General features: G+C 35.7%; 1 protein-coding gene across 1 annotated transcript in view; it reads left to right on the top strand.

The window, feature by feature from the left end:
- LOC110464281 (conserved oligomeric Golgi complex subunit 8-like) overlaps positions 1 to 5,693 on the top strand; it is a 17,384-nt gene extending 11,691 nt beyond the window's left edge. The window contains exons 9-13 of the mRNA XM_021519413.1: positions 158 to 210; positions 657 to 792; positions 1,127 to 1,311; positions 2,269 to 2,437; positions 3,520 to 5,693. Coding sequence (XP_021375088.1) covers positions 158 to 210; positions 657 to 792; positions 1,127 to 1,311; positions 2,269 to 2,437; positions 3,520 to 4,116 — 1,140 coding nt within the window. The 3' untranslated portion in view covers positions 4,117 to 5,693. The remainder of the gene's footprint in view (positions 1 to 157; positions 211 to 656; positions 793 to 1,126; positions 1,312 to 2,268; positions 2,438 to 3,519) is intronic.
- Positions 5,694 to 21,290: the final 15,597 nt, after the last annotated feature.

Raw genomic sequence — 21,290 nt, 5'->3', positions numbered from 1 at the left:
GGAACCACCTACACTGATATTTGTGTTTATAAGGAGAGATTGTAGAAAATTTACATCCATTTTTGAAAATATTTAGGACTCAGGAACCACCTACACTGATATTTGTGTTTATAAGGAGAGATTGTAGAAAATTTACATCTATTTTTGAAATATTTAGGATTCAGGAACCAACTTCACTGATATTTGTGTTCAGAATAGAGCTGCTGTTTTGTGAGGCACATGCACTCATTTTTGCTTTCATAAAGAGAGGTCGTAGAAAATATACATATTTTTTTTAAAAAAGATTTAGGATTCAGTCACAAGAAATTATTCTTCCTGTTTGATAATTTACTATGTAACACTATCTTTGACAACATTGGATTTTGCTGTTTAACCTTCGTCTGCTTTGAAATCAAGTAATTTTAAATAATTAAAATGATGCATATAAATTTGTTATCATTGGTGGTATTGCTTTATAAGAAAATATCATTTGAAGTTGATATTTGATATTGAAATCGTAAAAATGTCATATATGTGTAGTTGAAGGTAAAAGTAAATCTTGTGAAAAGTAATTAGAGTTCTCAATGACTGGATGTTTGAAATGTATTTTAAGATTCAGTGTGGTAGCAAGTATAATTATAATAAAGTCAAGTATACGTATTGGTAAGATTTTATAGCCTATTCACTGTACTACCAATATATACGTTTTGTATAATATTTTTTTTTTGTAGATTCGAGGGAAACATGCAGTCTTACAATTTATTGGCAGTGACTTCTACTGTGGGTAGTCTGTCCTACAGTACTGGTACACAGGTAAAATCTTAATGTCAAAAAAGTTGTCCTTAAGGTTTTGATAGATTTTGTAGTAGATTTTAAATGTTGATGTCTGCATAGAAAATGTGTTTAAAAGGAAATATATTTTCTTAACTCTATAGATATTTACTGAACTAGAACTACCAGCCGAAAGGTAAATTGTGAAAATACCAGGTATGTGTGGTAACAAATTTGTTGTCACCGCAGAACAAGTTTAAAGGGATTATCTCCCTAAGATGAATTTTTTAAAGGACAATAATTTCATAGATCAATTGAATTCAAATGGCCTTTTTCTAAATGATACCTGTGTCACCTTTGTCTTTCTGTATTACAGTCTGGGCAGATGTTCCCCCCAGCTATCCTTCTGGACTTCTACCCACTGGCAGCTTACTGTAATGATGTGCTGTCTGCCTTTAATGAGCTACGTCTGTGTGCCCCCATATCTCTAGCCTGTGATATCGCCGAAGTTCTCCAGGATGCTCTTCTACAGATCAGCCGCATCACATTGGCTTATTACAGGTTTGTGTTGTAAAACTGTTTGATATACACTTGAGTCTTGATACTATATAGATGCATTTGTAATACGTACTGGGATTTTATTTTGTTATATACATGGTCACCAAAGATAGCATGAACTTAAATACCAAGTGTCACCCTGGTAAAATACTAGCCGCTTCCTACCGTCTCGGCTGGGGAGAATTTTTCTTTAGCTCATTCAGTAGAGCGTAAGACTAGTAAACCAGAGGTTGGGGGTTCGACTCCTAGCGGAGGCATGAAAAATAATGACCTCTGCTACACAAGAAAGTATTGTTACAATGGACCATTGTATGGATTATATGTTAAAATTAAAAGCAAAATAAGTACCTGTTTACTGCTGAATAATGAAGATGAAACGACAATTCAATATCACGTTTTACTTTATTTTCACAATAAAACCAATAAACCCCATCACCCAGATACAGACGTACCACAGTGAGATCAGTGATACTTTTACCTGCTATGTTGTACGAAATTTAATCTCTGCAAAATAATTCTGACTGGGACAACAGTGAAATATTAGCCCTGCAAAATTAAACAACTATACTGTACATACCTGCCATCTCTCCCTATTTAGGAGGGAGGCTCCCGATTTTGGATCCTTAAAGTTAGTATTTTCAACCAGTGAATTTGCTAATCTATTCCTATATTCTAAGATCTAATGACTTCATCTGAAAGAACAACACACAGCATGTCATTTTAAAGGGTTATTTTGTCTCTAGGGGGTATACACACACATTTTATTGAGGTTTGATTAGTAAGACTAAGTATGACTGTAACCTGACAAAATTTCCTGGATCTACAGGGCAACCATATTGGTGGCTTGTTAGGTGTGGGTTTGGTTCCAGATAACAAACTCCAAAATAATGATTCATAATAAAGATATGTTTATTTCAAATGATGCTATAATTGAATAAGTGTAAACTTTTGTCTATATAGGGCAGAGGAGGCGACCTTTGACCCGAGGGAGAAGGACCACTTTTGTCAGTTCTGTCAGATATATGCCACAGATCTGCTGCCCTATCTCAACAAGTGTCTGCAGCAGTTATTCCCCCCTGCTACACTGGCTCAGATTCTCGGTGTGACCCTGACAGACCTTAATAAGATGGTAAGTTGTGTTGTAGTTTACAATTGACTCGGGTCGCTCTTGTATATATAGTTCATTTGTTCCAACGGTCTGAACCTGAAAGAAAACAAGAGGCATGCATCAAAACTGAAGCTGATCTTCAGAAAATTTGGCATGTGTCAAGGGGTCTAAATATGCCTGGCCAAAGTTAGACATATGTCATAAGTTTTACTACACGGGTGAAGGAGCTTATATAATTCTAGATTTAATGTTATTTATTTGTCACCAAACTCCAAAACTCTCAATTTTGAGCTCTGCCTATTAAGCAGCACTTTCCCCTCTAGTCTAAATGTATTTTAGTGCCACCAGTACCGTTTCTACCAGGACTTTAATTTAATGTTTACTGGAGTTATTTCCCCTGCTCTGCTGGGATTCACACACCGGTATGGAAGTAGGGGAATACTCCTTTATGTAGAATAACTGCCTTTTCTGCCTTTTTAGGAGTAAAGCCAGAAACTGTTCACTGCATGATAATAATTTTACTCATGTTAAACTTTACTTACATTGTATGTTAAATTTTACCTATTTAGATTTTAGATTTAGAGATCAACAGTTTTGTCCTCCAAATTGCCAAAATTAACATGGTCACATCATTATTGGCATTGATTTTATATCAAAAGCATTTCCTTAAATACTTTTTCGGTGCAAGTTTTGGTATATATACAATAGTAGAGGAAATTGCATTCAAAGAAATATCATCTACGCTGACTACAATAGCAAACATTTCAATACTGAATATGTTAGAAAATACATATATTGAGATTGAGTGTAACTTTACCATACATACCATATTTAATGATTTGAGTGTGAGACTCACGAAAATTACATAAAAAAAAATTCCTATATTAAGAATGTAATTGTTTTTAAATGGTCATATCCCATATTATTGTGCATGACAAAACGAACAGGAAGGTTTTAAAATGTACTTTTTATCAATTTATTACAATTATATTTGACATTACCCGTATGTCTTTTGTACACCATTAATAATTTACTGTACAGTTGCATTTCATTAAAACTGTCAGTGTGAGGCTTTCGTGACATCACTATTTCCATGGTTACAGGGAAGCCTGGGATTGGTGGATATTTTGGCAGTCCTCGACCCCATCTCCCACTTACTGCCTCAGAAGGAAGATATAAATTCCGTCCAATTGGATATCGGCAACGGTGCAACAACCCAAACAGATGTAGGAAGTGTTACAAAAAGCAACCAATTAGATTCAATCAGCCTCACAAATATTGACCAATCAGAGCCAGTGGGTATTTCAAAAAGTGACCAATCAGATTCTTCTACAAAACCACATGACCAAGCCAAATTGGAGGTGGATACTACTCAAAATCTTACGGATGAAGCAAAACCAGTGTTAGAAGTTACAAAAGACCCAGTTGACCAATCAGATTCTGTATTACTTGGTGAGATAAAAGACTTGAGCCTTGAGGAAACTAAGCCCAAGATAACCTTTACCACTGGGGAGGGGGAGAGTGATGACAATGAGGACGTGTCTCTCACAGCTCCTACAGACAGTCAGGACAGCTCAACAGTCACAGCTCCTACAGACAGTCAGGACAGCTCAACAGTCACAGCTCCTACACACAGCCAGGACAGCTCAACAGGCTCTGTATCAAACACGCAGGATCACCTAGATAAAAAGGATGACTGAGAGGAATTATTATTAATATGTGATACCAAAGTTTTACTTTCTACACAAACAATGTATGTATTCAACGTGTCGCAATGTTTCAAGACCGACTGGTCCCATTGTCAATCTTTGACTTGCAGTCAGTTACAGCTTGTCAAAGGGACCAGTCGGTCTTGAATTGTTGTAACACATTTTATACATACATTGTTTGTATAGAAAGTAAAACTTTGATATCACATATGTATTTCCAAAGCGATAAATCTTATTGAAGATATTATTAATATGGTTATATTTCGGGCTTACAAATATTTAATTCTTTGGTGTATGAAAGGGCCATTATATGATATACAGGGTGAAGCTTACAGGCTGAAATAAGTTTTTATTTCAGAAAATGTAATTTTGAAGTCAAAGTTTTATATTAATTTTTCTTAGGTTACCGCAATGTTCACTACTAATCTTTTGATATTATACTAAAGTAGATATTTCACGGCAGATTTCACAATAGTTCATGCTTGGCAAAAATTGCTGCTCTTTACGTACTTTTGGCAGTGTAAAAGCTGGGTATTGAGAGCCACATTTATACACCAAGCAGTAACTACTGGTGTAACTTGTTTTAATGATGCCGATAGTCCTGGGATCCTTCGAACCACTTTTATATTTTGACCACGACCACAGCTTATGTGTATGGTGTTAAAATGGAGTCTTGAGAGCCCTTTTCATTTATCAGGACAATAATTATGCAAAAAATGGGAGTTCTTTGAGCAACTTTCAAACAACAGCTTATAACCACAGATTATTTATATGGTATAAAATCAGAGTCCTGGTAACCATTTTCAGGTACCAAGGCATGTTATGTATTTATATGGTTTCAAAAAAGTCTCGTTAATTTGCATTGAATTCCACCAGTATTGTTGCGGAATACGTGGTCGATTATGTGTAGTCTCCGGGAAAGTCTGTCTGCTGCAGTAATAGCATAATGTTTTAAAGTCCTGGTTTCTCAAATGTACTTTTAGCATAAGTTAAGATTTTCTTTTTGGCTAGGTAAGCAATGTTTCTTTCTGTGAGGATTTTTTTCATATCAGAAAAAAAATAGGAAAATGTTTTGTGAAACTGAAGTTAAGTATCAAACTTTTATGTTTCACCCCTCTCTGCTTCTTAGTGTCGACATTTCCTGTCTGGCGCACTTGTTAGTGTGAGGCATGGGCAACGATCTTTGTAGAATCAAGTGCTATGGTGATTTAATGCGGCTGATGACATTCCAGATTCTTTAGATCCAGTTGTGCTCTGTGCGTTGGGTATGGACTACACCACTGTGATATAGAACTCAGTTAAAAATGGAATCCTGAAGATTTTCAGGGTTAGAAAAATTTATGTCAGGGAAACATGATAAAGGGGGAGAAGAGCCAACGCCGTTCCAATATTAGGTAGGATCCTTTTGTTGGATGTTGGCTGGGAAACATTATGTTATTTACCCGATTTCTGTTTCTGATCAATGTTGATCTAGAAGAGATTTAATATAGTTGATCCACCAACAATTTAGATATATGTATGGTTGATTTATGCATGAATGATGGTGAATAAAAATATAAGGAACCTTGTTACATTGTTTGTCCTATCATAGCATTACACATTGTCGTATGTTTAATGTCATACTATTTTCACTTTGAGAAATCTCCCTCTAAACAGAATCTCCTATCTGTGGTGTTAATTTTGCCTATTAACTCATTCACCCCTGAAACTTTATAATGAACTATACCAACCTTTGAATTGGAAGAGTTCAAATGTGTCGTCAAGGGTGAATGAGTTAACTGGTATGCTGTGTAATAATATTAGCTGTAAAAAAATGCATGTAATGTTCCCTCATAGTGAAGGATAGAAATAGCAAAAATTAAGTTATGAACCCATTGACAAGTGAGATGTTCTACATGGTAATAGAAAGTCGCAGAAATATTATATATAATTACCAACTGAAAATTTCAGCTAAATTACCATAACTTAATAAATAATAGTTCATACATGTGTTTATATATAACACAAATCCAAAGTGTTCAGAAAACTTCAACAGCATTTTTCTGAAATATTTGTTGTAAAATCATTCTATTTAATATGTGGTTCCATGCTTACCTTTGAACAAAATGTACAAAAAAAGTTTTTATGGTTTTGCCATACCCAGTGTGTTTGCAAATGTTCCTGTTTTCAAGGAAATTGTCAATACATCACAAATTGTCAATGTTAGCAAATTTTCCCATTACTTTTCTGAAAATTTCTGGATTTGTAATTAGTGGTATATGCTTTGAATAAAAGCAGCAAAATGTAACCAGAATCACTAATTTGACTACATTGTATTTAAAACAAATCTAACCCTACTTTTGAAATTCATAGGATCTTTTTTCAATTCTTTAAAAAATCACTTGAAATTCTTGGTAAGAATGCACAAGTTTAATGATTAACTCATTCACCCCTGAAATTTCATAATGAACTACTCAAAGCTTTGAATTGGAAGAGTTCAAATGTGTCTTTAGGGGCGAATGAGTTAAGTAAGTTGATTCAAAAAGCCTAATAAAGTTAATATTTACTGCAATGTAAGGCCATTTCAACTATTTAGGCCTCACCATTGGTACTAACAGACAAAAGATTCAAGATCCATTACCTTTGAGTCCTGAAAGGGCTAAACAACCGTATGGTGTGCGGAACTCAGTTTTAGTATCTACGATCAAATTTTATAATAATGATATAATAATAATTTGTGGTTCTTATATACCGCTTTATCATATCCTAGTTCATAGGTCGTCTCAAAGCAGTTCTCAAAGTATTATCCATGGTTATAGGGCCTTTGCAACCAGCCAATATCTGTCTAAACTCCCCGGGGAGCATACAGCCCATGCTGCCATTTCAGCGCTCACAGCTACCATTCAACAATTCTAGCGCTGCCAAACCACATACTTATTTACAGCTGAGTAGACTGGAACAAGTGGAGTTAAGTATCTAGCTCAAAGATACAACACAGCGCTGTGCCGCGACTCGAACCCACAACCCTTCTGTCACGAGCCCGGCATCCTACCACTAGACCACTGTAACTCCGTACATATATATATGTGCAATCGTATGTGTGCATTTTACGTTCATCTCAAAATCTCTATAGAAATACAGGAAAACGTGGAGGTGTCTATTAACCTTTATAACATTACAGTATTACAAAAAATGGCTACAACAGATGATATGTTATAAGCTAATATTATCTACTCCTACACAGGTGGAGTATACATTGGTCTGGGGTGGATGTTGGGTATCTGTGTCAATATGGATAGTGACAGCACCTACTCAATAACCCATCTTATTAATAAAACTAAGTGGGATTCATGTTGATAGTCACAGTATCTACTCAATAACCCATTTTATTTATAGAGTTAAACTAAGGTCCATAGGGCTAATGACAGTACCTACTCAATAACCCATCTTATTTATAGAGTTAAACTAAGGTCCATAGGGCTAATGGCAGTACCTACTCAATAACCCATCTTATTTATAGAGTTTAACCTTGGTCAATAGGGTTAATGGCGGTACTAATTCAATAACCTACTTTAATTATATTGTTAAACTTAGGTTCATAGGGATAGTACAAGCATGTACTCAATAACCCATCTGAATCCTAGAGTTGATTTAGGTCCATAGGGATAGTGACAATACCCATTCAATAACCCACCTTAACTATAGTTAAACGGGCTCAATATGGATAGGGGCAGTACCTACTCAATAACCATTTTATCGCCAAGAGTTTACCCGAGGTCTGTGTGGCTACAGGGGTGGGATCACCTCAATAGTAACTCTCCTTGGAAAAACATTTTTTGAAGGAATTAAAACAATTGCAGAAATAACTGACATGAAAAATCTACTAATATGCATCATTAATTGACCGCTACGCGATATGGGCCTTTTCATTAAAAACTCTTTTGAACGAAGAACGACAGGTTCGCAACGTGCTAACATAGTACTGCATGAAAAACCCATTTATATCTGTTATTTGCAGTTCGATTCATTGTACATATATCTTTTGGTTGTAATATGTAATGAAAATTAATTGAATTTGTGAACTGTGCAGCAAACACATAGAATCGTTACATCAGTATTTTGTACTTTTAAGAATGACATTGACAACTTTGCATGTGACTTCTAAGTAGAGGTACAATCTCGAACAAAATCATGAGGTACGGTTGTGAATCGTCAGACCAGGAAGATTTTTGAAGTCCTCTATGGTTATACAGCGTTAAGCACAACTCATGTATATTCTTATCTGTGTTTCTAATTGTCCAGTCAAGTATCACATATATACAATAGCTCTTAATTGATAATGTATCCATTGGTATACTTGTTGGGAGACACAATGTGCATACTACATTGGTGTAATGTGGTTCCTCAAACATATCACTGCCATTATCTGCTCCACAGCTGGAATGGTACCGGCCGATTGGAAGCATTCCAATTGATTCGTGAACAATGTGGAGACAAAAGGAGCTGTCTACCTTTGATTTTGACGTTAATGGCCAGGAGTATGCCGAGTTAACCCTCGTGACTAAACTGTTCAATCATTGCCATTGCTAGTGGCTTTCAAAACGGTAAAAATTAAGCATAATTGAGATGTGTGTTCGGAAACTTTAGTGTTCGATATTGTTGGTCCCATATTTGTGTGTGGAAATGTCCTTGAATGCTAGGTACGGTTAAATAAAGAATTTCAGACAATGTTAAGTCTCATAAATAATGAGTTTAAAACCCCTTTCATTAAATATTTCAATCATGTTAATTTCTTGTGTAGCTCACAGAGATTGTGCGATGAAATTTATAATAAACACTCAACAGGGAAATGTTGAAATTTACAAAACTCGGCTAAGTACAGAAAAAACCCTGAGGTAATTTGGATTGAAAAACGGTAATTGTAGCTTGTTGAATTTTCTCACTGATGTAATGAAAGACATTAATATTTTCGATAAGAAAATGCATCATGAAAAAATCCCTAAAATCGAAATCGTATAAGGATTTCAAAAATCAATTTTTGTGACAAGTCTTTGTTGTAGTGTTTTAGATGATGTTTGCGGTGTTTTGTTGTTGTTGGTATTTGGGTCACAATGTCTGTTCGGGGTGTTAATAAGGCTGTCTACCGCTAACGTCACGCCCTGTAAAAGAAGAAAGAAAATTCTGTCGACCTTGCCTATTCTCTAATGCAGGCATATGGTCTGTTCATTAAATTGACGAAAGAATATTGTTGTTAATATCTCAGAAAAAAAAAAAAAAAAAATGAATGTTAGATTTACCACATATAGTTTAAGAAATACGGACCAAATACTCGTGATTATACTTGGTCGAAATCTCAAGATCAATTTATTTTTTATTTTTGTGTTTATTAAGGAAGGTCATGTTGTGCAACTCTAAAGCACGTCTTTTGTTTGTTCATCAAACATAAAATACTATGTGTTTATGAAATATATTATCAAATATGTATACCACAAAGTCAATTCACAAGGACAAATGCAGAACCCAAAGTGGATAAAATGGATACAACACGAACCAATGAGACACCAAAACAAAACGAAAGACATCATGACCCACTTACAAAAACCGGAGGCGAAAACAGGTGTTATATATAAAAAATAAATTGCATATGTAAATGCATTTGTAACAAGGAGGGATGTCAGATATACGTTAGCAATGGTCTTAGACAAAGTGGGCATATCTTTATTCTTGTTTTTGAACATGTCTTTTAGTGGCTGATAATGAAATATGAGAGTCAGAAGTCAGGAAATGTTAAAATCGAATACAACATCAACAGGTAAAGACAAAGAACGTAAATTAACAATCGCGGAATCAAAATCTTCAGAAATATAAGCGTTTTCTGTACTGTATGTGGCGGCCATCATGGTGTCCTGCCCTAAGAAGTATATACATCACGAACGTCCTGATATACGGTGAAATTTCACTTAACCGTGTTGAGTTGTATATATTATTTTGTTATAATATATTAATTTCATGTAAAAGTTTGTCGTAGGAAATCAGTGACAATATGATAATGTTATCGGTTAGTCTAATAGGGAAATCAGTGACATCATGATAATGTTATCGGTTAGTATAATAGGGAAGTCAGTGACATCATGATAATGTTATCGGTTAGTATAATAGGGAAATCAGTGACATCATGATAATGTTATCGGTTAGTAAATAGGGAAGTCAGTGACAACATGATAATGTTATCGGTTAGTATAATAGGGAAATCAGTGACATCATGATAATGTTATCGGTTAGTATAATAGGGAAATACGACGTTTTCGTGACGACGCCAATTTCAAAATAATGAATTTGGATGTCTTGAAAAGTAGTAACTTTCTGCCATATTCGTATATAGCAATCAGCTGAGATTAATGGAAGTCGTCCCTTCTAGTTGAATGCATACACAAATATAGGCCAATCTGTTGAGGAAGTTTAACAATCGCCAACATGACCTGAAGTGTATTTAGTTTTTCTATGATTATTACATACTGACCACTTTGTCCAAGGGCGTTGGTGACATGCATCCGTCCTAAGGACAACATAACGAGTGCCACTTACAATGCGGGAATAATAAAATATTTCACCCTCTTGAGGTTCAGACAGGGGAATCGGTTGAGATAGGGGATTCTCTTACCCTGGACAGGTGTATCCGCACTTTTACCGGTGGGAGGTTTCCTTGTCTCACCCTAGGGTTGAGACGGGGGAATTCCCCTATTCATAACAATGGTATGACGTCACTTCAACCATACAATGACGTCACTTCAACAATCCATCAACGTCACGTCAACCCTAAATTTAGCATTATCATTAAATTGTGAATATGATACACAATAGGAGAACAGGGTAAGAGAAAAAGAATCATTCACCCCCTTGTTGGTGAGATAGGGGAATCTCAACCCTCGGGGAAAGATTCTTAAGTTGCCAAACACTCGGCAAAGCCTCGAGTTTGGCAACATCAGAATCTTCCCCCTCAGGTTGAGATTCCCCTATCTCACCCCCAAGGGGGTGAGAGATTCTATTAATCTAAACCCAAGGGAGAGATTCCTTAGTTGCCAAATACGAGGCTTTGCTTAGTTTGGCAACTTAGGCATTTCACCCCGAGGGCTGAAATTTCCAATCTCACCTCATAGTGATTCTTTTTCTCTTACTCTGTTCACCCTATCATATACATTATGTAATGTTGACTTTACAGGCTTAACATGACGTCATTGAGTTTTTGAATAGAGAATCCTCCCGTCTTAACCCTAGGATGAGACATGGATTTCTCCCACCCTTCACAAGTGTCTCCCGTTTTAGCCAAGACAGATCAGCTTGTCACCCCCTAGGAAGAGATAGCCTCGTGCCGATTAGCACGTGTTCAAATTTGTCGTCATTAAAATGCGTCATCGGTAATTGTGACGTTAAAAGTGAAAGACGATATGCATACCCCACGTGGTTTTGTTTGCAAACATGACAGATAACTGTCGGTGGAGTTGTGACTAAAATAATAGGATAGGAGAAAAATAATCATCCCCTACCTTGAGGGTGTAACAGAGAAATCTTCAACCCTCGGGGTGATGCTTTTGGTTGTCTAACCCTCGGCAAATCCTAGCCTTGGGTTAGACAACCAAAAAGCATCACCCCTCGGGTTGGAGATTTCTCTGTCACAGAGCCCTAGGTTAGACAACCAAAAAGCATCAACCCTCGGGTTGGAGATTTCTCTGTCACATCCTCAAGGTAGGGATTCTTTTAATCTCACACAGGGGGAAAGTGTGGAAACACCTTACCAGGGTAGGATACACGTTTATCCTTCATGGTTTTGTGGGATGTTCCGAGTGTCTTTCCACGGGTCTTGGAGTTGTGTTGGTTCCTGCTGCGTATCGCATTGAATTCAATATGTTTGTCGTTGTGGTATTAATATCTATATTTTACTTCTAAGGTAGTTTCGTACATCTTGGTGGAATAGAAATGCAATGAAAATCCGTCTTATAAAAGATCAACTACATGCGTTCAATTTTATTCATGCACATAAACACAAAATAAGTTCAAATACTAATAGAAGTAACCATTCTATTATTATCAATAATAATATAAACAAAATGTGTATAGACACCCTATGCAATTGCAGAAAGAATGCTTCACATAAACAGATCTTACATGTATACACAAGTTTGACAAAACATTCAAAGTAATGTAAGGTAAAACCAGTTTATGGTAAACAAATCTTTCAGTTTATCACGTGCTTTTATAAATTCATTATAACACCGTTTCAATATCTTCGCTACATGGCCGATTCTTATCCAGTTAATTCATGCATGAAGTTTAGACAAAGATAATCGTAACCTTGTTACACGTGTCTAGATATAAAGCAAAGTCAAATGAAATTCATTAAGTAGAAATCAGTGATATTAATTCTAAAAAATATTCAAAGTAAAAGGATCTTGAAACACATTGATCACTGATATATTTTATTGCAATATTGTTTCCCTCCCAGATGTACACTGTCCCTCCCGCAGTCCGTGTATATTCAAAGGTAATCGTTAATCTTACGACGAAATTGACCCTGAGGTAGGCTACAACTGGCACAGGAAGATCATATAGTATCTAGCTCAGGTTACAGATCAAGAACATTTAAATCACATGGGCGACAGGGACCGAATGGCAAGCCTATTGTTTTACTTATAATGCATCAGAACAGCATATCATATGTATTGTTATCAATATCAAACCAATTGTTATAATTACAAACCCATGTCGATATTGACCAAATGTAAGGCTAAAGTTTATTGAGTGTCGGGGATTAATTTAATGTTTGATGATTTAAATCAATAATACAAGTTGGTACACGTAAGACGAATATTTAAAATGCTAACGACGACATAAACGGTTGTCAATCAATACAGAGAAATCTAGGACCATCGTGTGCAGAGCACTAATACTAATATAGTAAGTGCCTCATTAATACAGGACGTTTCTGTTATAGCTTGTTTGATGATCAAAATATCAGATACATTAACCCAACTCTCTTCAATTTGATATTTAGTCCTTTTCCTTCTACCACTTATATGCATATGCATGAAATCTCCATATGGGGCAAACACGAATTATCTTTAACATCCATGCAGGTATGAACGCAAAGCAGTTACATCCTTGTTGCATGAAGCCTACTAGGAAAATCGATTTGCATTCTTACCGATCATAATGTCTATTTACAATCTTGCGCTAGTGTTAAAAGTGCTACAAACATCAGGCTCCTCCAACAGTTTCGGTATTTCAGCGTCACCTCGTCTTAGTTAGCACTCTTCCGTGAATTTCACCGAAACTTATCGCTGAGGTATACAATGTAATTGCTATGCTAGTATCAGTACACGATGATGAGTTACACATTTTGTTATATCTTTAGGAAACAATTTCTGGTGATTAATGTATTGAGCAGCACTTTAACATAAGCTAGTTGACGAGGGAGATTTAAATTACAGAAGGGTAAATAATTCGCCGTTGAAAATTCCCTGTTTAGGAAATTTAACCAGTTGAAACGTGTCAAAGCCTTGAATGACTGGGATTCGTATCATCAGCATGACAGAGGGTCCTCCTTATCTAGTGTACTAGACTATGACAGAGGGCCCTCTTTATCTGGTGTACTAGATAATGACAGTGGGCCCTCTTTAGCAGGTTTACTAGATTATGACAGAGGGCCCTCTTTACCTGGTTTACTAGATTATGACAGAGGACCCTCTTTATCTGGTTTAATAGATCATGACAGAGGGCCCTCTGTATCTGGTTTACTAGATCATGACAGAGGGTCCTCTTTATCTGGTTTACTAGATTATGACAGAGGGCCCTCTTTATCTGGTTTACTAGATCATGACAGAGGGTCCTCTTTATGTAGTTAACTAGATTATGACAGAGGGCCCTCTTGATCTGGTTTACCAGATTATGACAGAGGGCCCTCTTTATCTAGTTAACTAGATTATGACAGCGGACCCTCTTTATCTAGTTTACCAGATTATGACAGAGGGCCCTCTTTATTTAGTTAACTAGATTATGACAGCGGACCCTCTTTATCTAGTTTACTAGATTATGACAGAGGACCCTCTTTATCTGGTTTAGTAGATTATGACAGAGGACCCTCTTTATCTGGTTTAGTAGATTATGACAGAGGACCCTCTTTATCTGGTTTACTAGATTATCACAGAGGGCCCTCTTTATCTGGTTTACTAGATCATGACAGAGGGTCCTCTTTATGTAGTTAACTAGATTATGACAGAGGGCCCTCTTGATCTGGTTTACCAGATTATGACAGAGGGCCCTCTTTATTTAGTTAACTAGATTATGACAGCGGGCCCTCTTTATCTAGTTTACTAGATTATGATAGAGGACCCTCTTTGTCTGGTTTACTAGATTATGACAGAGGGCCCTCTTTATCAGGTTTACTAGATCATGACAGAGGGCCCTCTTTATCTGGTTAACTAGATCATGACAAAGGACCATCTCTATCTGGTTTAGTAGATTATGACAGAGGACCCTCTTTATCTGGTTTACTAGATTATGACAGAGGGCCCTCTTTATCTGGTTTACTAGATTATGACAGAGGACCCTCTTTATCTGGTGTACTAGATTATGACAGAGGGTCCTCTTTATCTGGTGTACTAGATTATGACAGAGGACCCTCTTCGTCTGGTTTACTAGATTATTACAGAGGGCCCTCTTTATCTGGTTTAATAGATGATGACAGTGGGCCCTCTTTAGCAGGTTTACTAGATTATGACAGAGGGCCCTCTTTACCTGGTTTACTTGATTATGACAGAGGACTCTCTTTATCTGGTTAACTAGATAATGACAGAGGGCCCTCTTTATCTGGTTTACTAGATAATGACATAGGGCCCTCTTTATCTGGTTTACTAGATAATGACAGAGGGCCCTCTTTATCTGGTATACTAGATTATGACAGAGGACCCTCTTTATCTGGTATACTAGATTATGACAGAGGGCCCTCTTTATCTGGTTTACTAGATTATGACAGAGGGCCCTCTTTACTTGGTTTACTAGATTATGACAGAGGACCCTCTTTATCTAGTTTACTAGATTATGACAGAGGGCCCTCTTTATCTTGTTTACTAGAAAAATGACAGAGGGCCCTCTTTATCTGGTTTACTAGATTATGACAGAGGACCCTCTTTATCTAGTTTACTAGATTATGACAGAGGGCCCTCTTTATCTGGTTTACTAGAACATGACAGAGGGCCCTCTTTATCTAGTTTACTAGATTATGACAGAGGACCCTCTTTATCTGATTTGCTAGATTATGACAGAGGGCCCCCTTTATCTGGTTTACTAGATCATGACAGAGGGCCCTCTTTATCTAGTTTACTAGATTATGACAGAGGGCCCTCTTTATCTGGTTTACTAGATCATGACAGAGGGCCCTCTTTATCTAGTTTACTAGATTATGACAGAGGGCCCTCTTTATCTGGTTTACCAGATTATGACAGAGGACCCTCTTTGTCTGGTTAAAATTACTAGATTATGACAGAGGGCCCTCTTTATCTGGTTAACTAGATTATGACAGAGGGCCCTCTTGATCTGGTTTACCAGATTATGACAGAGGGCCCTCTTTATCTAGTTAATTAGATTATGACAGCGGACCCTCTTTATCTAGTTTACTAGATTATGACAGAGGGCCTACTTATTAAAGGTCAGNACAACGACCTCTCCCTCTGTACAAGTAGTTAGACAGTACAACGACCTCTCCCTCTGTACAAGTAGTTAGACAGTACAACGACATATCCCTCTGTACAAGTAGTTAGACAGTACAACGACCTCTCCCTCTGTACAAGTAGTTAGCCAGAACCACGACCTCTCCCCCTGTACAGGTAGTTGGACATAACCACGACCTCTCCCTCTGTACAAGTAGGTGGACAGAACAACGACCTCTCACTCTGTACAAGTAGTTAGACAGAACAACGTCCTCTCTCTCTGTACAAGTAGTTAGACAGAACCACGACCTCTCCCCCTGTACAGGTAGTTGGACAGAACCACGACCTCTCCCTCTGTACAAGTAGCTAGACAGAACCACGACCTCTCCCTCTATACAATAAGTTAGTATACAAGTAGGCAGAACAACGACCTTTATCTTTATAAAACTGGTTAGAGAGAACCAAAACCCTTAGATAGAATTTGACACGATCACGATTCTTCTCCATTGACAGATGGATATAGAACACACTGTCATATTTGGGTGATGCATATTTATCCTTACATACAAATATGCTGGGAATTATCTAGGTTTTATCATGTGCATAGTTTGGTCGCAGTGCAGTGGATACCCCAATTTTTAATAAATAACTCATTTATCACACAGCAGTATACAATCTATAATATATCAAAATCCGTTATTTGATATGGTTCTCGTGGCTAGATACCAGCCACGCATACAAACATATTAAGTTGAGGTAACTGATATTACATAATACAAATGAGTTTATGTTCACGTGCAAATTCCCTATATTTGAAAACAGACAGGTTACTAAAACACTACAGTTATAAGTGAGGATGTATAGCATACACTGTATTGAATTTTCTTTGCTGAGAATTTTTGCATATATAATGCAGAAAAAGTAAAACAAAAAAAGATGTACATAATGTATGTCAAACTAATTTGATTAGCACCACTGATGTCAAATGGAGATACTGGTTTTATAAACACCTCCGATAGCAGGATGTCAAAAGAAAAAAAAGGGGAAAACATATTAAGTACATTTATTTTGTATTACAATAACCTTTAGCAGATGTTAGACAGGAAAGCCCTCGATTATACACGGGCGCACAGCCACACTCAAAATAAGAGTTAAGTATAAACAAATCATATAAAATCAACATAATCAGTACATAGTGAAATTCTATAAGATTTATATGAGTGTTATGAATAATAATGAATGTATATACAGTGGTACCTTATAGAACCTAACATAAACATTGGGCTGAGATTGAGTACTTCGAAAGGTATTTTTTCGTTTTATATAATATGTCATCGTGTCACTGATAACATCAAGGAAATATGTCGGTCACCAAGCGATACACGATTCAGCGGATATGCCTTTACTCCTTAAAGGCAGAGAATTCACAAAGTTGGGAATCGGGTAATGATCACGTCTTTTCCCAGCGTAGATTTGCGTATCTGTGGTATAAAACAATGAAGACGTAATTTATTGGTCAACAGAACTGTGTAATTTAAAGAGTTATCCCTCTACTTAAACGTACACTCTTCTTGGGCTGGCCTCTCTATGATTCATATTCATTATATATATCCATCGCGCGAGTAAATGCAGATAGCGGCTTGGGCTATGGAGATGTAGCTTACAACGAGGGTGGCAAACATTGCATTTTGAGTCAGAATAGCTTACATATAATACACAGGGAACGGAAGGAAGATTAAGTGTATATTCATCACAACATGGTCACCATAATACGTTATATATTAAAAGAAGAAGAAGAAAAAACATGATAATGATTTCAATTTTTAAATTAGAATCTAAACTCTCAACTATCGCAATGACAAACGTGATCTGGGCAATGTAAGACCTTATACTTAGTCATGTAGTAAGTAATGTGTATCAACAGCTATTACAGCATACTTAATTAACTTATTGGTTATGATATAATGATTTAATAGATGATTCCGATACAGTCGTACCACGTTTCATTACATTGATCACAGTTAAATTAAGAAGTTTTACATGTGCATCTGTCAAAATATATATGGTTTTCACATATGTTTTTTCCTGGTAGAGATAAATGGGATATCACTAATTACGCAGGTTTTACTTTCAAAGAAAACATTTTTACATGTTATTGACTGGTATTCTGTATAATAAAGGACAGGGACCAGAAAAGCTCCATGTACATCAATTAGACTGTATAGATATTTCAAATGTGTTCAACATTGAAAAGGTAGAAATACGATTAGACCATTGATTACCAAATCAATGGTATATATTACACTGGGAGTACCGTGGGGTAAGGCTAAACAATGTATATCAAAGTCATAGGCCACAATACTTACATATTTCATTATATAAGTACGCATGGACTTATTGTACTTTGGACCTATGTTCCCGTTTAATTATTTATGTGCAACAAAAGAATGGTATCAAGTCCTGAAGTCTATAGACAAATATTATTTTGTCTTACAGCATATTGGTTTTGGCAAAAATTTGACAAAAACTGGTTTACTGCCTGTTAACACAAAATAATATTTGGTTGTGTTTATAGAAAAAATGATATAAGGAGAAGTAATCATGACTGTAGGAACAGTGAATTTTGAACAATCCGCTCCCTCACCAAGAAACAATCATCACACAACTACATATTATATTAAATGGTTGATAAAATATTTTTCATGGAAACATAATCTTCAGAAATGTGAACTAAAGAAGCATATATTTATAAAAAGTAGATTATTGACACAGAATGCCAAACAAGGTAAATATTACACCATGAGTAAAGCCATTCAACAACCGCTATACCATAAATCAATGTCATCTATATCTATTTTATTACAATAATGATTTTGTTTTAATAAAAAAAATCAAGCTCATTCGCTTTGAAGTTCCTATTACCATCATTATTTGTTTTAAAATTAATAATATGCAAGTTACAAATTCTGTATAATGTTCTAACTGTGTAAAGTGAACGTAGAACACAAAGGTGACTGCACCTATATATGTGTGTGTAACAATGTTTAATGTTGTTATTCTATACTGTTTAAATAGACTATATTCAAATCTGGATTTAACACACGTATCAAAACGCAGGATATAATCATCATGTAATACTTTAACATATCCGGCTGAATGATTAGACATTCCAATTATAGAGTTTCAGGAGTTATTTTTGCGTTTTGTAAAGAAATTTGAGTCAAAATATTCAAAGTCGTGGCCACCTTACATTAAAATCCCATACATTGAAATAATTGCGTCAAACAAATGCGGAAAAAAATACTTAATAGTTCTAATGTTTAACTTAAGATGGTAATTCATAATGGTGGGAGCTGATGTCTCGTTTTGGTTTTGTTTTTATGTACCTGTTGGTGCTTATGATGATGTGTCTGTCGTTTGGTGAAGGTACGAATGAAACAAAAACATAACGGGTTTAGATGAAGGCATATCATTGTTTGTATTTGAAAATAAAAATCTATGTTTAAATAACAAATATCTCTTTGAACTGAAACAAAAGTAAAATGAACTCTCTGATACAAAACGTGCTTAACAGAAATACCACATTTTTGATTGTATGTACATCACTATTGATAAACGAATACATTTTACAGTAAAATTGTGAATGAATAAAGAGAAAACAGCTTTATTGAATATTGATCATATCTTACTACTACCATAATTTAAAATGAATAATCATATTCTAGAAAATGGAACCTGGAGCAGTGCTTAACGATTTCTCGAAACTAATTTGTTAAATGTCGTAGCAAAGAAAATTGATTTTGGAACGATAAAAGACAAATGCAAAATTAACTTGTATGCAAACTCAACAAAAGACATCACCTCATGTGCAATATGGGTCATTTGAACTGAGGAAATTAGGCTTGCAACGTGCTATAACGTACATATTTATGAATATAAGTTAGTTTATATTATAGTACGATCCATACTATTGTTTGCATTTAATACTTAGAACACAATTGAATAAGAGTTCAAACAATAAATTGATTTTATCTAGCGAGCTCCTTTGTGTCTGTTCGGTTTTCATATTTCGATAAGTTAGATACTGTATTGTTCTTTTGAATAAACCTGTCGAGCCCTGTGAAGGGTGAAAGCAGCTAGTTTTTTAGTCGGTCTTTAATCTTATTTTTTCTATATATATATAGCATAGCGTCAACACACCAGGAAAAAATATAAAACGGTTTTTAATAAACGAGGACGAAATATACTACAGCGTCAACACACAGGGACCTAGTATACCACAGCGTCAAATATAATACAACTTCAAAACACGACAAAAATGGAATTCACATCGATAAAACACCAGGAACAAGGAGATAGTACTGTGTAAACAGCAAATTGTATAATCATATCGTTTTAAATCGAGTTAATAAAGACCGGTTTTAGCAATTATTTAACGAGGCATATTAGAAAAGGCTGTAATTGCAGTTAAATGCGTAATACAACTACAATATCTAGTGAGTTCCGAGGTTGTGGATGCAGTAAACAAATACAGATTTATGTTTACATCTGTTGGTAGTATTAATGTGTACCAGGAGACAATGTTCCCGTGGGATTTACCCATTTGATTTTACCGTATACAAAGTGATTCGTTGAGATAGGAGCTGACCATGTTCACATCTATTGTTGTCCCATGATCATTATCTGCCTGTACATATCTTTTCTGTAATACAGGTTCATGTAGATTAGTTACATATTTTGACGAAGTTTTTGCAATACCAAGAACGCATTCCAAGATAACACAGTAATCGACATACAAAAGTGTGTATATATATATCAGTTAACATACCCTCGGTACACGGATGGCCACAATTTGATAAAGGGGCTATTTATATACTTTTGCGCATCATTGTATTTGGATATCTTATCACAACATGTAAAAACAGGAAGTAGAAAGTAGCAAGTTAGACTTCCTGGAAACTCCATTGGCGCTTTCGACTTGAATGACGAAATTCCATGTCAACTTTTGTTTGGATAATGTTGTCTCAAAATATTTCATCAATCACACTTTGTTGAAGCCTTTGAATAAGGTTTTTCATGTATTACAATACTCGACCAGCTTTTCCTCAACATTGATAGTTTCTTACTTTGGGAGTCCTAGATATAGCTTATTGTGAAAGAACTCGAACATAAAAGTGGATGTTTTACCGTATTCATATATGCTCAATTATTCGCATTGAAAATGCTGATAATTTTCTATTATAATGAAGTCACTTTTACAAACACAAATTCTAAAAAACAAGACTATTTCCTTTCACCTCTAGAACCACTAATGAATTGCCAAATGGCTGTTACTATTGGTTTAATTTGTGTGTCTCTCTGCATCGACATACTATTTTTTTAAATGGTACTTCCTTCTTCCTGTTTCTAGTGATTTTTGTTACATATACTTATCACGAAAGCATCATCTTTCACATCAAACAATAAACAACAAATATACAAGAA

The sequence above is a fragment of the Mizuhopecten yessoensis genome, unplaced genomic scaffold (genome assembly GCF_002113885.1).
Source record: "Mizuhopecten yessoensis strain PY_sf001 unplaced genomic scaffold, ASM211388v2 scaffold10979, whole genome shotgun sequence".
In the NCBI taxonomy this organism is placed as follows: domain Eukaryota; kingdom Metazoa; phylum Mollusca; class Bivalvia; order Pectinida; family Pectinidae; genus Mizuhopecten; species Mizuhopecten yessoensis.
This window is presented reverse-complemented; position numbering and strand designations above follow the sequence as displayed.